This window comes from Mus pahari, chromosome 4, assembly GCF_900095145.1.
Source record: "Mus pahari chromosome 4, PAHARI_EIJ_v1.1, whole genome shotgun sequence".
NCBI classification, from domain to species: domain Eukaryota; kingdom Metazoa; phylum Chordata; class Mammalia; order Rodentia; family Muridae; genus Mus; species Mus pahari.
Window position 1 is genome coordinate 52723495 of NC_034593.1, and position 11696 is coordinate 52735190.

Genomic DNA, 11696 nt, shown 5'->3' on the forward strand with positions numbered 1-11696 from the left:
CAGAACTTTCATTTTTACCTTGGAGAGGTCTATGAACCACAACTGGCTACTCTACTCTCCTTCTGAAGACTGTACCCCAAAGTGCTCTCTACCCTCTTTTCCTCTCCAAGTAGAAAATGCCTGTGATTGTATCTTAGACGCTACCATGTACATACATCCTCAGTGTAATCCCCACCCTTCGGGTCAACCAATCCAGACTTTTGCTTGAATTAAAAAACTGATGTAGCCTTGAGAAAAAGGCCAGGTTTGTTTCTTATCTGGAATAATCGGTCTTCTGGATGCTGTTCAGAGCACTGACTGGGGAAAGCCTACTACTATCTCTTGAGCTTGTCATCTAAGATAATGCCTCTCTCCTTAATCCCTAGCCAGCTGATGTACTTCTTTATGTTTCCTGAATTTAATCACAGAAAATAAAATGGATACTATCTAAAGTTCTAACAGCCTTTCAGCAGCACACTGACGGGCTCAAGTTCCGACTGCCTTCCAAGTACTCACGTTATAGTTCCCTCAGGATTTCTATGAAGCAGTTTAGTTATTGTATGCTTAGTATAGAAGTCACCAAAAAAAAAATATGCAAAACAATGAAAAATGAGTTCAACTATATATTAACCATAAAATGTTTGCTGTTCTCATTACCTAAACGTGCATACACAGTTCCATGCACATACACATGGGAAGATAGAAGGCTTCTGTGTTGTTTTGGGAGTGTATAAACTAAATTTAAATTAGCTTGTCCTCAAATGTCTTTGTTAAAACTACTTTCTACAAAATGACCGATCTGTTGTGTGCCTTGGCTTTTCAGGAGTTCCTCTGAATGGCTTGGAGGTTTTTCTGAATAAATTAACCCTGCCTTTTGAATTATTAATCTTGGCTGCATGGTATGCAAATTAGACTGCACTGGCCATGTCCAGCAACACAGCACTGGGTCAAAAGCTGTCTTCAGCTCCTGGCAGAGTTTTCTGTTGAGAGAGAAGCCGACCGCAGAATGGTAAGGGACACTGCAGCTCAAGTCTCTCAGTCACACCAAGGAAGACCAAGTTTTCTACTTAAGGCCTCCTTTGGAAGTATTCTGTGAGCTAAAGGCTGCCTGGGGAACTGTTCAGTAGATGTGAAGCAGTCAAAGGCAAGCATGTCTGAATTTCACATCTACTTCATGTGGCTCTAAATGCATTGATTTAATAGCCAAAAACTTAGTGTGTTTTGCTTTAAAGGGCTTATTGTATTTGATAATGTCTCAGCAGAAATAATTAGAATTATTTGAAAAAGTGAAATTATTTAGAGAAGGGGAAAATAATTTGCATCATGAAAAATAACTTGCCATGTAAATTAAAGAACTTATAGTAGAGTAAATTTTAAATCATTCCAAAATTTAAAATTTGCATTTATATTTGGCAAAATGTGATGATTTAAGAATAAGATTTACTAAAGGAACTGGTAAACTGCAGAGTGATTGTTATTCTACTTCCCAAACTGTATATTCTATTCTCTAACTTATTAATGAAAAATGCAACTTGATACATACTTCAATGTTTAATGTTTTGGTGTAATTTGTGGAATACATAAAAGTGAAGTAATGAATCAGTACCAAATACTTGTATTTGTATACATGCAAACACAGTTTATTTAAATTGTTTACTAATGAAAGTAACTTGTTGAAATATCTTCATACTTTTCAGTGGCAGTTAAAATTTTATTTTTTGTTAGGCTCTGTGCAATGGTCCAGGATATAGGAACAGAGTTTGTATTGGATTACCAGGTTATTCATTAATGTAATTTTTCTTAATTTCTGGTAAAAACATGAATTTTTTTATGTTTAGAGAACTAATTTTATAAGGAATTTTCATCATTCCAAATTAAGAATGAGTAGTAGCAATTTTCTCATGTGGGTGTATTCAGTTTATATGTAGCTTATTAATTCTAACAGACTCTGTGACTGTGGGCTAGAAGCTGATAATGATTTCCTTTTAGTTACTAATGTGTTTTGTAAAGAAAGTTCTCGTTAATGATTCACTTCAGTAAGCCACTGCATGTTGTCGCCATGTCAGTTGCCTATGAAGAGGACACTCCTGGAGAGTACAGGAGGGGCTAGTGATGGTTCAGAGGGCATGCCCCCCTTGAATTGAGAGTTCTGCCCAAAGGAACACACCTTACTTCCCTAATTTGCATAATTATACCATAACAAAAGACATTCGGAGATATATACCTGAATTTGAAATACAATTTTCTCAAAATGTGTCCTTATGAAGTTGAATCAGCTTATAAGTATTGGAGAGCCTAACACTATAAAACCATAATCTGATAATGTTATGGATATGAAAAGGGGTAAAAAATAAACCAAGTTGAAAACATATTAAATGAATAGATTATAAGACATCATGAAAAGCAAAATCTCATTTTAACAAACAAATTTCAGTAATATTAAAGCATAAAAATAATAGGATTAATTGATTTAAACTTTTTTCCCTGATTTTTTTTATTTGTACCCACACTGTATTTTACAATTAATATGTATTTTATCCACACACATTTTGTTTTTGTTTGCTTAATCATTTCTTGTTCTTTTGAGATTATATTATATTACATTATTTTCCCCTTCTTTTTTTCTCTCTCTCGATTCTCCTATATACCCCTCCTTGGTCACTTTCTAATTTATGGCCTCTTTTTGCATTAATTGTTCTTACATGCATATATGAACATATAAATTTTTAAACACAACCTCCTCATTTGGTGTAATATTATTTACAAAACAACTTCCACACCTAAGGCTCAGGGAACACTGTGTAGAAGAGGGCAGAAAGCTTATAAGATCAGGGTGTCTCCTGAGAAACTGTGTCTCCTCATCCTGTCAGAAGCTACATCCGTAAAGTTTCACCGACATGACTTCCTAAACTGGTCTGAACAAGGGCAATAACAATGACCATGCTAGAGAAGACAGGGAAAGGACCACAAGGTCTCAGCCTAAACAAAGAACCACAGTCAACTATGGAATGCTGAGAGTGGGAGAAATAGTCTCTCCCAGGAAAGCACACAATGACTATTTACCCACTGCCACACAATCAACCTAAAACGGACATGTTTAAAGTGTTTTGTCATGGTGGTGCTTGTGTGTGTGTTTGTTTTTTAAGCAAGAGTCACTGTAGGATAAGCAAGACAAAGGTACAGAATAATGATAAAAAGTATTGAGTGAATTTAGTCACTTGCTTTCCTTGCTCTGGCCCTGGTATTCTCTGTGTTTACTAAACACCCAGTCTTTAGTCTCTGTGTATCACTGAAAAACAGAATTCTTCATCACTGCTACATGGTCCCTGATTTGAGATTGGTAGTTACTAGCACTCTGGCTTCCCGTTGCACATGTCTTCATGTATGCAAATTCCATCCCATTCTGTGATCCACACAAACTCCACAAATATCTGGCACTTACTTCCTCAGCTTTAATAAGATCTAATATTGTCAGACAAAGAGGAAGAGGAAATTCAAAACAAAATAAGTTTCTTATCTCAAGGTAATTTTCTATAGTCTTCATTTTCATTGAATGTGTTTACCAACGTTTTAGTACTTCCCAGATGATGTAAGAATCACACATTAAATCTTGAGGAACTCCAGCATTAAAGCCTAGGCAAACAAAGATTGGCCAATGGAGAAAAGGGGGAGACTGCAATGTTCTAGAATGCCAGAAGGAAAAACTTTCTAGATTCAAGATATTGGATGCTGCTGCAGATTTGAGTTTAATGATGAGAAAAACCCATTATCTAAAGAGCAATGCCTGTTAACATTTCAAATGTCCTGGCCCCTCCTTTTTAAATGTTATTTTTTAATTTTTTTTTTAAATTTCACACATATGTACTATATTCACATCATTTCCTCCTCTGCCTCTCCCACTTCTAGCTGCTCCTGTGTTCTTCCATTCTTCAATTTCTTCTTTAATTTTTATTTACAGACATGTATACAGAGAGACATACTTAGATACAGAGATGTATATACATCTTCAGAAACCAAGCCTGAAGATGAAGGCAACTTTGGATTCCAGGGATGTCTGGGACTAAATTTTCAGATCGATAGATGGGGGTAGACAAGATACAGATAAATGGGTCTGAAAATGAACCTAGAATACTGGAGATATGAACTCAGCAAGTCATCAGTCTAAGGAAGGCGGTAGGACCTGAGAAAGGATGGCTCCAGATTGAATCAATGCAGAATCTCCCTCTTGGTGAGCTAAGACTCAAAGACAACAGTCTAAGAGTTGTGGTGAGCTGAGTGGAGTAGCTGGAAAGAAGACTGAAAACAGGAGTAGAAAACTGAGAAATGGAATAATTTCTGCCATTCTCTACAGCAGAATTGTCCTTGGAAATATAAGGCTTAATCCTCCAACAGTGTTTGTAGGAGCTGACTCAGACTATGAAGGGGTTTTAGCATAAAGGCATGAGGTCCTGAGGCCGAGGTACAGTGCCCTACTTAAAAAGAGGGGTAAAAATACTTTCCCAATCTGTTGGTGACCTTTTTGTCTTGTTGACAGTGTCTTTTGCCATACAGAAGCTTTGCAATTTTATGAGGTCCCATTTGTCAATTCTTGATTTTACAGCACAAGACATTGCTGTTCTGTTTAGAAATTTTTTCCCTGTGCCCATATCTTTGAGGCTTTCCCCCACTTTCCCTCTATCAATTTCAGTGTATCTGGTTTTATGTGGAGGTCTTTGATTCACTTAGACTTGAGCTTTGTACAAGGAGATAAGAATGGATCAATTCTCATTCTTCTACATGATAGCCGCCAGTTGTGCCAGCACCATTTGTTGAAAATGCTGTCTTTTTTCCACTGGATGGTTTTAGCTCCCTTGTCAAAAATCAAGTGACCATAGGTGTGTGGATTCATTTCTGGATCTTCAATTCTATTCCATTGATCTACATGTCTGTTGCTATACCAGTACCATACAGATTTTATCACAATTGCTCTGTAGTACAGCTTAAGGTCAGGCATGGTGATTCCACCAGAGGTTCTTTTATTGTTGAGAATGGTTTTTCTATCTTAGGTCTTTTTATTATTACAGATGAACTTGCAAATCTCCCTTTCTAACTCTGTGAAGAATTGGGTTGGAATTTTGATGGGGATTGCATTGAATCTGTAGATTGCTTTTGGCAGGATGGCCATTTTGACTATGTTAATCCTGCCAATCAATGAGCATGGGAGATCTTTCCATCTTCTGAAATCTTCTTCAATTTCTTTCTTTAGGGATTTGAAGTTCTTATCATAGAGACCTTTCACTTCCTCAGTTAGAGTCACATCAAGGTATTTTATATTATTTGTGACTATTGTGAATGGTGTTGTTATATCCAATATATACAAAGTGCTCAGGAAGCTGGACTCCAGAAATTCAAATAACCCCATTAAAAATGGGGTACAGAGCTAAACAAAGAATTCTCAACTGAGGAATACTGAATGGCTGAGAAACACCTGAAAAAAATGTTCAACATCGTTAGTCATCAGGGAAATGCAAATCAAAACAACCCCGAGATTTCATCTCACTCCAGTCAGAATGGCTAAGATTAAAAGTTCAGGTGACAGCAGATGCTGGCGAGGTTGTGGAGAAAGAGGAGCACTCCTCCATTGCTGGTGGGATTGCATGCTTGTACAACCACTCTGGAAATCAGTCTGGTGGTTCCTCAGAAAATTGGACATAGTAGTACTATGACTGGAGGATCCAGCAATACCTCTTCTGGGCATATACCCAGATGATCTTCCAACTAGTAATAAGGGCACATGCTCCACTATGTTCATAGCAGCCTTATTTATAATAGCCAGAAGCTGGAAAGAACACAGATGTCCCTCAATAGAGGAATGGATACAGAAACTGTGGTACATTTACACAATGGAGTACTACTCAGCTATTAAAAACAATGAATTTATGAAATTCTTGAGCAAATGGATGTATCTGGAGGATATCATCCTTAGTGAGGTAACCGAATCACAAAAGATTTCACTAGATATGCACTCACTGATAAGTGGATATTAGCCCAGAAACTTAGAATACCCAAGATACATTTTGCAAAACACAAGAAAACCAAGAAGGAAGACCATCGTGTGGATACTTCATTCCTCCTTAGAATAAGGAACAAAATATCCATGAAAGGATATACTGCTTGTGGACGTTGTACATCGTGGTGCGCACTAGGCTCCGCACCACGATGTACAACGTCCACAAGCAGGATGCTCACAGTCAGCTATTGGATGGAACACAGGGCCCCCAATGGAGGAGCTAGAGAAAGTACCCAAGGAGTTGTAGGGGGCTGCAACCCTGTAGGTGGAACAACAATATGAATTAACCAGTACCCCTGAGCTTGTGTCTCTAGCTGTATGTGTAGCAGAACACGGCCTAATCGGCCATCATTGGGAAGAGAGGCCCCTTGGTCTTGCAAACTTTATATGACCCAGCACAGGAGAATATCAGGGCCAAGAAGTCGTAGTGAGTGGGTAGGGAACAGGGACAGGGGGAGGTTATAGGGAACTTTCAGGATAGCATTTGAAATGTAAATAAAGAAAATATCCAATAAAAAAATAAAGATGAGTGGGGCCTGGAAAATCCTAAGCCTGGAGAGGCACTAATGGGACAATCCCTGATGCTTTCTAAACAACCGTTGTAGTCCACTAGTGAATTCCCAGTTCAGAGAGAAAGCTTGTCTCACAAGATTCCTGTAGTGAGTAAGGAAATATATATTCACCTCCAGCCACCATATTTATGAACATATACATGAACACAAATGTACTTATACCCATGCACACACGTATATACACACACACACACACACACACACACAAACACACCCACCCTCACAAAAGTAACAATAAAATACTGATGTTATCTACAAATTTATGATGTACCTTAATAAATAAAACACTGCCACAATAGCAACAATCAACATCAATAAAACCTAAATTTGACAACAATACATATATTCTCTACATATTGTCCTTGCAGAAAACGTACTGACTGTAAATACTTCACACTAATAGAGGTCATGGTTCTTTTACTTATAGTGAAATAAATACTTGCCTATAACTAATACTCTGAACCTTAAGAAGGAAATTTAAAAAAAAATTGTTTTCAGTCTTCTTTTGTCGATTAGAAATAACCCAGGTCTAATATTAAAAAATAAAACAAGACAAAACAAAAACAGAAGCAAAAACATGTTTTCAGATTACTCCAGTCCTTGAAATATTGCAGCCTTGTTGCTAAAGGCTGATGACCATTATCACAGTATTAGTATTCAGAAGGTCTAATGACAATATTTTCTTACTCTGTGTGATTGTTAGTTTTAAGGACCAATGTGACTTGACCTAGAATCACTTGCAAATAGAGTCTCAATGAGAGACTGTCTACAATGAATTGGTCTGTGGCCATGTTTGTGGGAGACTGTCTTAATTACGTGATGTTGGAAGTCCATCCCATGACAGTCAGTATCACTTCCTAGGCAAATTCCTGAGTTGTGAGAATCCAGCTAAGCACAAGCAAGCGAGCACACGCACATTTGTATCACTCTGCTCTTGACTGTGGGTGTGATGTGGATAGCTTTCTCAAGCTCCCACCATTGTGACTCCTATGCTACGATAGGCTGTAACCTGGAACAGTGAACTACACTAAACTCTCCCTAACATACTTTTGTTAGGGTGTTTTATCCCAATAGAAACAGAATCAGAGCAGTTAGGTGTATGACCTCAGCGAGGGCTAAGTGTGGATATTCTGCTCTCAAAACTCGTATGCTGAGACTTAACTCATCATATGGAATGTCAGAACCTGAATGAAAGTTGTGTGAAGGCTTTGACCTCATGAATCGCATCCTAATCTGGTAAAGGGGACTGAAGGTAGCTGCCATGCCCTTATGTCATGGCTGAGAGAAGAGTGTGACTCCTCGCCAAACACTGAATCTGGAGCACTTTCCTGTGTAACAAAGGAAAATAGTTTTATTGTTTCTAGATTAACCACTGTAGGATATATTGTTATAGCAGCAAAAGTTAAGATACTGAAGTTTCTACACTTCAGTGAAATCATTTCTCAAATGATTCTACTAGTCCCCAATTTTCATTAGTATTTGAATGGATCAACTCTTAGACACACAGAGCACAAGATTTGGTTACACCCTTAGCTTTGAAACATGGTGTTCATCACTATTACTCCTAAGCTTTTCAGTCTTGTTTTAAATTTTAAGACTATATTTTAAAGTGGTGTGATATGTTTTATGTTTAATAAAATAAAAAATCTTTAGCTATACAGAACAAAATAAAAGTTATTCAAAACAACAGTTGTATTCAACAACCTTACTTTCTTTCCTAGGTTAGAGCTCAAGTCAGTTTAAGTCATCAGAATTTGTAGGGATCTGTGGCTGGCCATGAAGATACAAAGGTTAATTAGCATCTTCTCTTGACTTTACCACTTTCTTGCACCTATTTGCTGATTATTAAGCCTTCTTTGTTCTACACTAAATTTTGGGCCATGTTTGTCCTGTACTTGAACACAATTTTTCTTCAGGTAGAGATGTGTGTCTTTCCTTATTTCCTAGACAAGTAGTCACACATACTCTATCCCAAAACTCTCTCACATTTGTATTACATTTATTTATTTAGTTAGTTAGTCATTTATTTATTTATTTGTCTATCTATCTATCTATCTATCTATCTATCTATCTATTTATTTATTTATTTATTTATTATTTTAGTGTGGGTGTGCATGTGTGTCCAAGCATGTGCGTTGTACATATGGGGAGGTGCAAGTCTGTAATTCAGAGAACAAACTATAGGCGTCACTTCTCCACTTACAATGTTTCAATTTTTACTTGCTTTTATTCACATCTATAATATAGTGCCCTGTGTATTTTTCCTGATTCTTCTTAGAGATCGTTCATGGCCTCACATAAGTCACTTGCTTTACTCTATGTTGTGACAACTAGCTACAAGAATACAACCTGAAGTTATCAATGAAGCCTTGTTGAAATAATGTATCCATATGCACATATAATGTGCGTACATACATTCAGTGTAGTAACGTGTATAAAATAAGCATTTTTTTGAGAGAGGGTCTCAGTATCTAGCCCTAACTTGTCTGAAATTCTCTATGTAGACTACGTTGTCTTGGAACTCATAGAGATCTGCTCGTCTCTGGTTCTCCAGCCTCGTATTAAAGGCACATGCCACCATGCATGACAAATAAGCAAATATTTTTTTTTTAATCAACCCTCCCCAGTTAAGTTTTAGGTTTTCAGTGACTGTTCTACCATTTGTTCTTGCTCACAATCTAGTGTTTGATCTTATATTTTCTCTTTTTCCTTAGGCACAGAATTTATCTTGTGAAAATTGGTTGGCAACAGAGAATATCTTGAATAAGTACTACCTCTCTGCATTTTATGCAATCGAGTTCATTTTTGGACTGCTCGGGAATGTCACCGTGGTGTTCGGCTACCTCTTCTGCATGAAGAACTGGAACAGTAGCAATATCTATCTCTTTAACCTGTCCATCTCTGACTTTGCTTTCCTGTGCACCCTACCCATGCTGATAAAGAGTTATGCCAATGAGAATTGGACCTATGGAGATGTTCTCTGTATAAGCAACCGATACGTGCTTCATACCAACCTCTACACCAGCATCCTCTTCCTCACTTTCATTAGCATGGACCGATATCTGCTCATGAAGTTCCCTTTCCGAGAACACATTCTACAAAAGAAGGAATTTGCCATTTTATTCTCACTGGCTGTCTGGGTCTTAGTGACCTTAGAAGTTCTACCCATGCTCACGTTCATCAATTCTGTCCCACAAGAAGAGGGCAGAAGCTGCACCGACTATGCCAGTTCTGGAAACCCTAAACACAGTCTCATTTACAGCCTGTGCCTGACTTTGCTGGGCTTCCTAATTCCTCTCTCTGTGATGTGCTTCTTCTACTACAAGATGGTAGTCTTCCTAAGGAGGAAGAGCCAGCAGCAGGCAACTGCCCTGCCACTGGACAAACCTCAACGCCTGGTGGTCCTGGCGGTGGTGATCTTCTCTATACTCTTCACGCCCTATCACATCATGCGCAATGTGAGGATCGCCTCACGCCTGGATAGTTGGCCACAGGGATGTACACAGAAGGCCATCAAATCATTATACATCCTGACCAGGCCTCTGGCCTTTCTGAACAGTGCCATCAACCCCATCTTCTACTTCCTCATGGGAGACCATTACAGAGAGATGTTGCTTAGTAAGTTCAGACAATACTTCAAGTCCCTTACGTCCTTCAGGACATAAGCTTCGGGATTCGGGTCTTCACTCAGCCAGAAATGAGACACTTGATAAACAGTGCTGTGCAGTTGACTTTTAACTAAGTAGACCACCATTTCTAGGCTTTAACACCCCACCATCCTCCAACCCCTAGTGCTGGAGTACAAACTGGGTACACATGAAACAAAAGGCAGCTATCTGTCCTGAGTTTAGGTTATACCCAGAGTATGGAAAAAATAAGGCATGATAAAGCATTGACATCTTCACTTAAGAACTGAACAAAAGAGAACTAATATTGTCAATGTTTGGACACTTAAGTTCTGAAATCTTGGAAATTTTAAGACCTCTTTTTCTGTCAGTGTAAAAGGAATACAAGATAGCTTTGTGCAAATGCTGAATGCATTTCATCATTGGTCAGGTTGATAAGCATGTTTCTGAAATAGTCTCTGTTATTTTACTCTTGCGATATTAAAATTTATTAGAAAAATGAATAGAACTCAATGTACAACTTTAGCTTTTATATTCGGAAATTATGTTTCTTGAAAAAATAACTGCTGTGCCTAAATAAATCAATATAATTAGTTTCTCTGTATTTATCATTGATTGTGATTCATCTGTATTATTAGATGAGCTATAGCAAACCCAATATTAGTTTAGGTTAGTAGAATATTCAGTATTAAGCAAAGGAAATTGGTATATTCTAATTTGGTTGTCAGGAAATTCAGCCATGATTAAATTCCACAGGAAGTTTACTCAAATACTGAAAAAAAAATGTGCCCAAGATGGGTTCATAAATTTCACCACTACAGAACTCAAAAGTTGTTATAAACTCATAGCAAAAATAAAACAACAACAAAAACCAAATGAGTCCATTGTTTCTGCTACCTAGAATTTTGATGTCACAATCTGATGTCCAGTCCATGGACAGAGAGCAAAAGTCACCTCTGTTTCCATCTCCTTTAAAGACTGAACTTTAAAACTCATCACTGGGGCTAAAGCTTAATAGTTAAGAGCACTGGTCTTAACCATTGCTCTTGCGGAGGTTTAAGCTCAGTTCTCAGCATTCCGACTGACAAGCGCCTGGTAACTTCATAACAGTTCCTGTCATTTCAGCTCCATGGAGTTAGAGTCTCCAGTCTGTATTCCTGGAGAACTTGAAAGCATATGGTACACACACAATCAAGCAGGCATACACATATAAATTGAGTAAATCATAAAAATAAAATAAAAATATTAATATCAGAAGCTAGCAAATAAGTGGCAAGAAACAATTAGCTCCAAGTTCATTGGCTCATTTTCCTGAGAGAGTCTGACCCCCATGTTAAAAGACTCAAGTATTTTGAAAGTATGGGAATGCTCATTAGCTCTTTTTCTGTCTGAGTATTTTCTCTCTAGATTTATACTCACTTTTTGATTGTGTCGTGTTGTCACTATTGAAACCTTTTATATAATTTTTCA

At 37.6% G+C, this 11696-nt stretch overlaps 1 protein-coding gene across 1 annotated transcript; it reads left to right on the plus strand.

Annotated features, from left to right (window-relative positions):
* The first annotated feature begins 936 nt into the window (after positions 1 to 936).
* On the plus strand, positions 937 to 10822 carry Sucnr1 (succinate receptor 1). Its single transcript, XM_021197043.1, has 2 exons — positions 937 to 988; positions 9315 to 10822. Exons 1-2 carry the CDS (start codon positions 986 to 988, stop codon positions 10263 to 10265), a joined length of 954 nt encoding a protein of 317 aa, XP_021052702.1. The 5' UTR covers positions 937 to 985; the 3' UTR covers positions 10266 to 10822.
* The last annotated feature ends 874 nt before the right edge of the window (positions 10823 to 11696 follow it).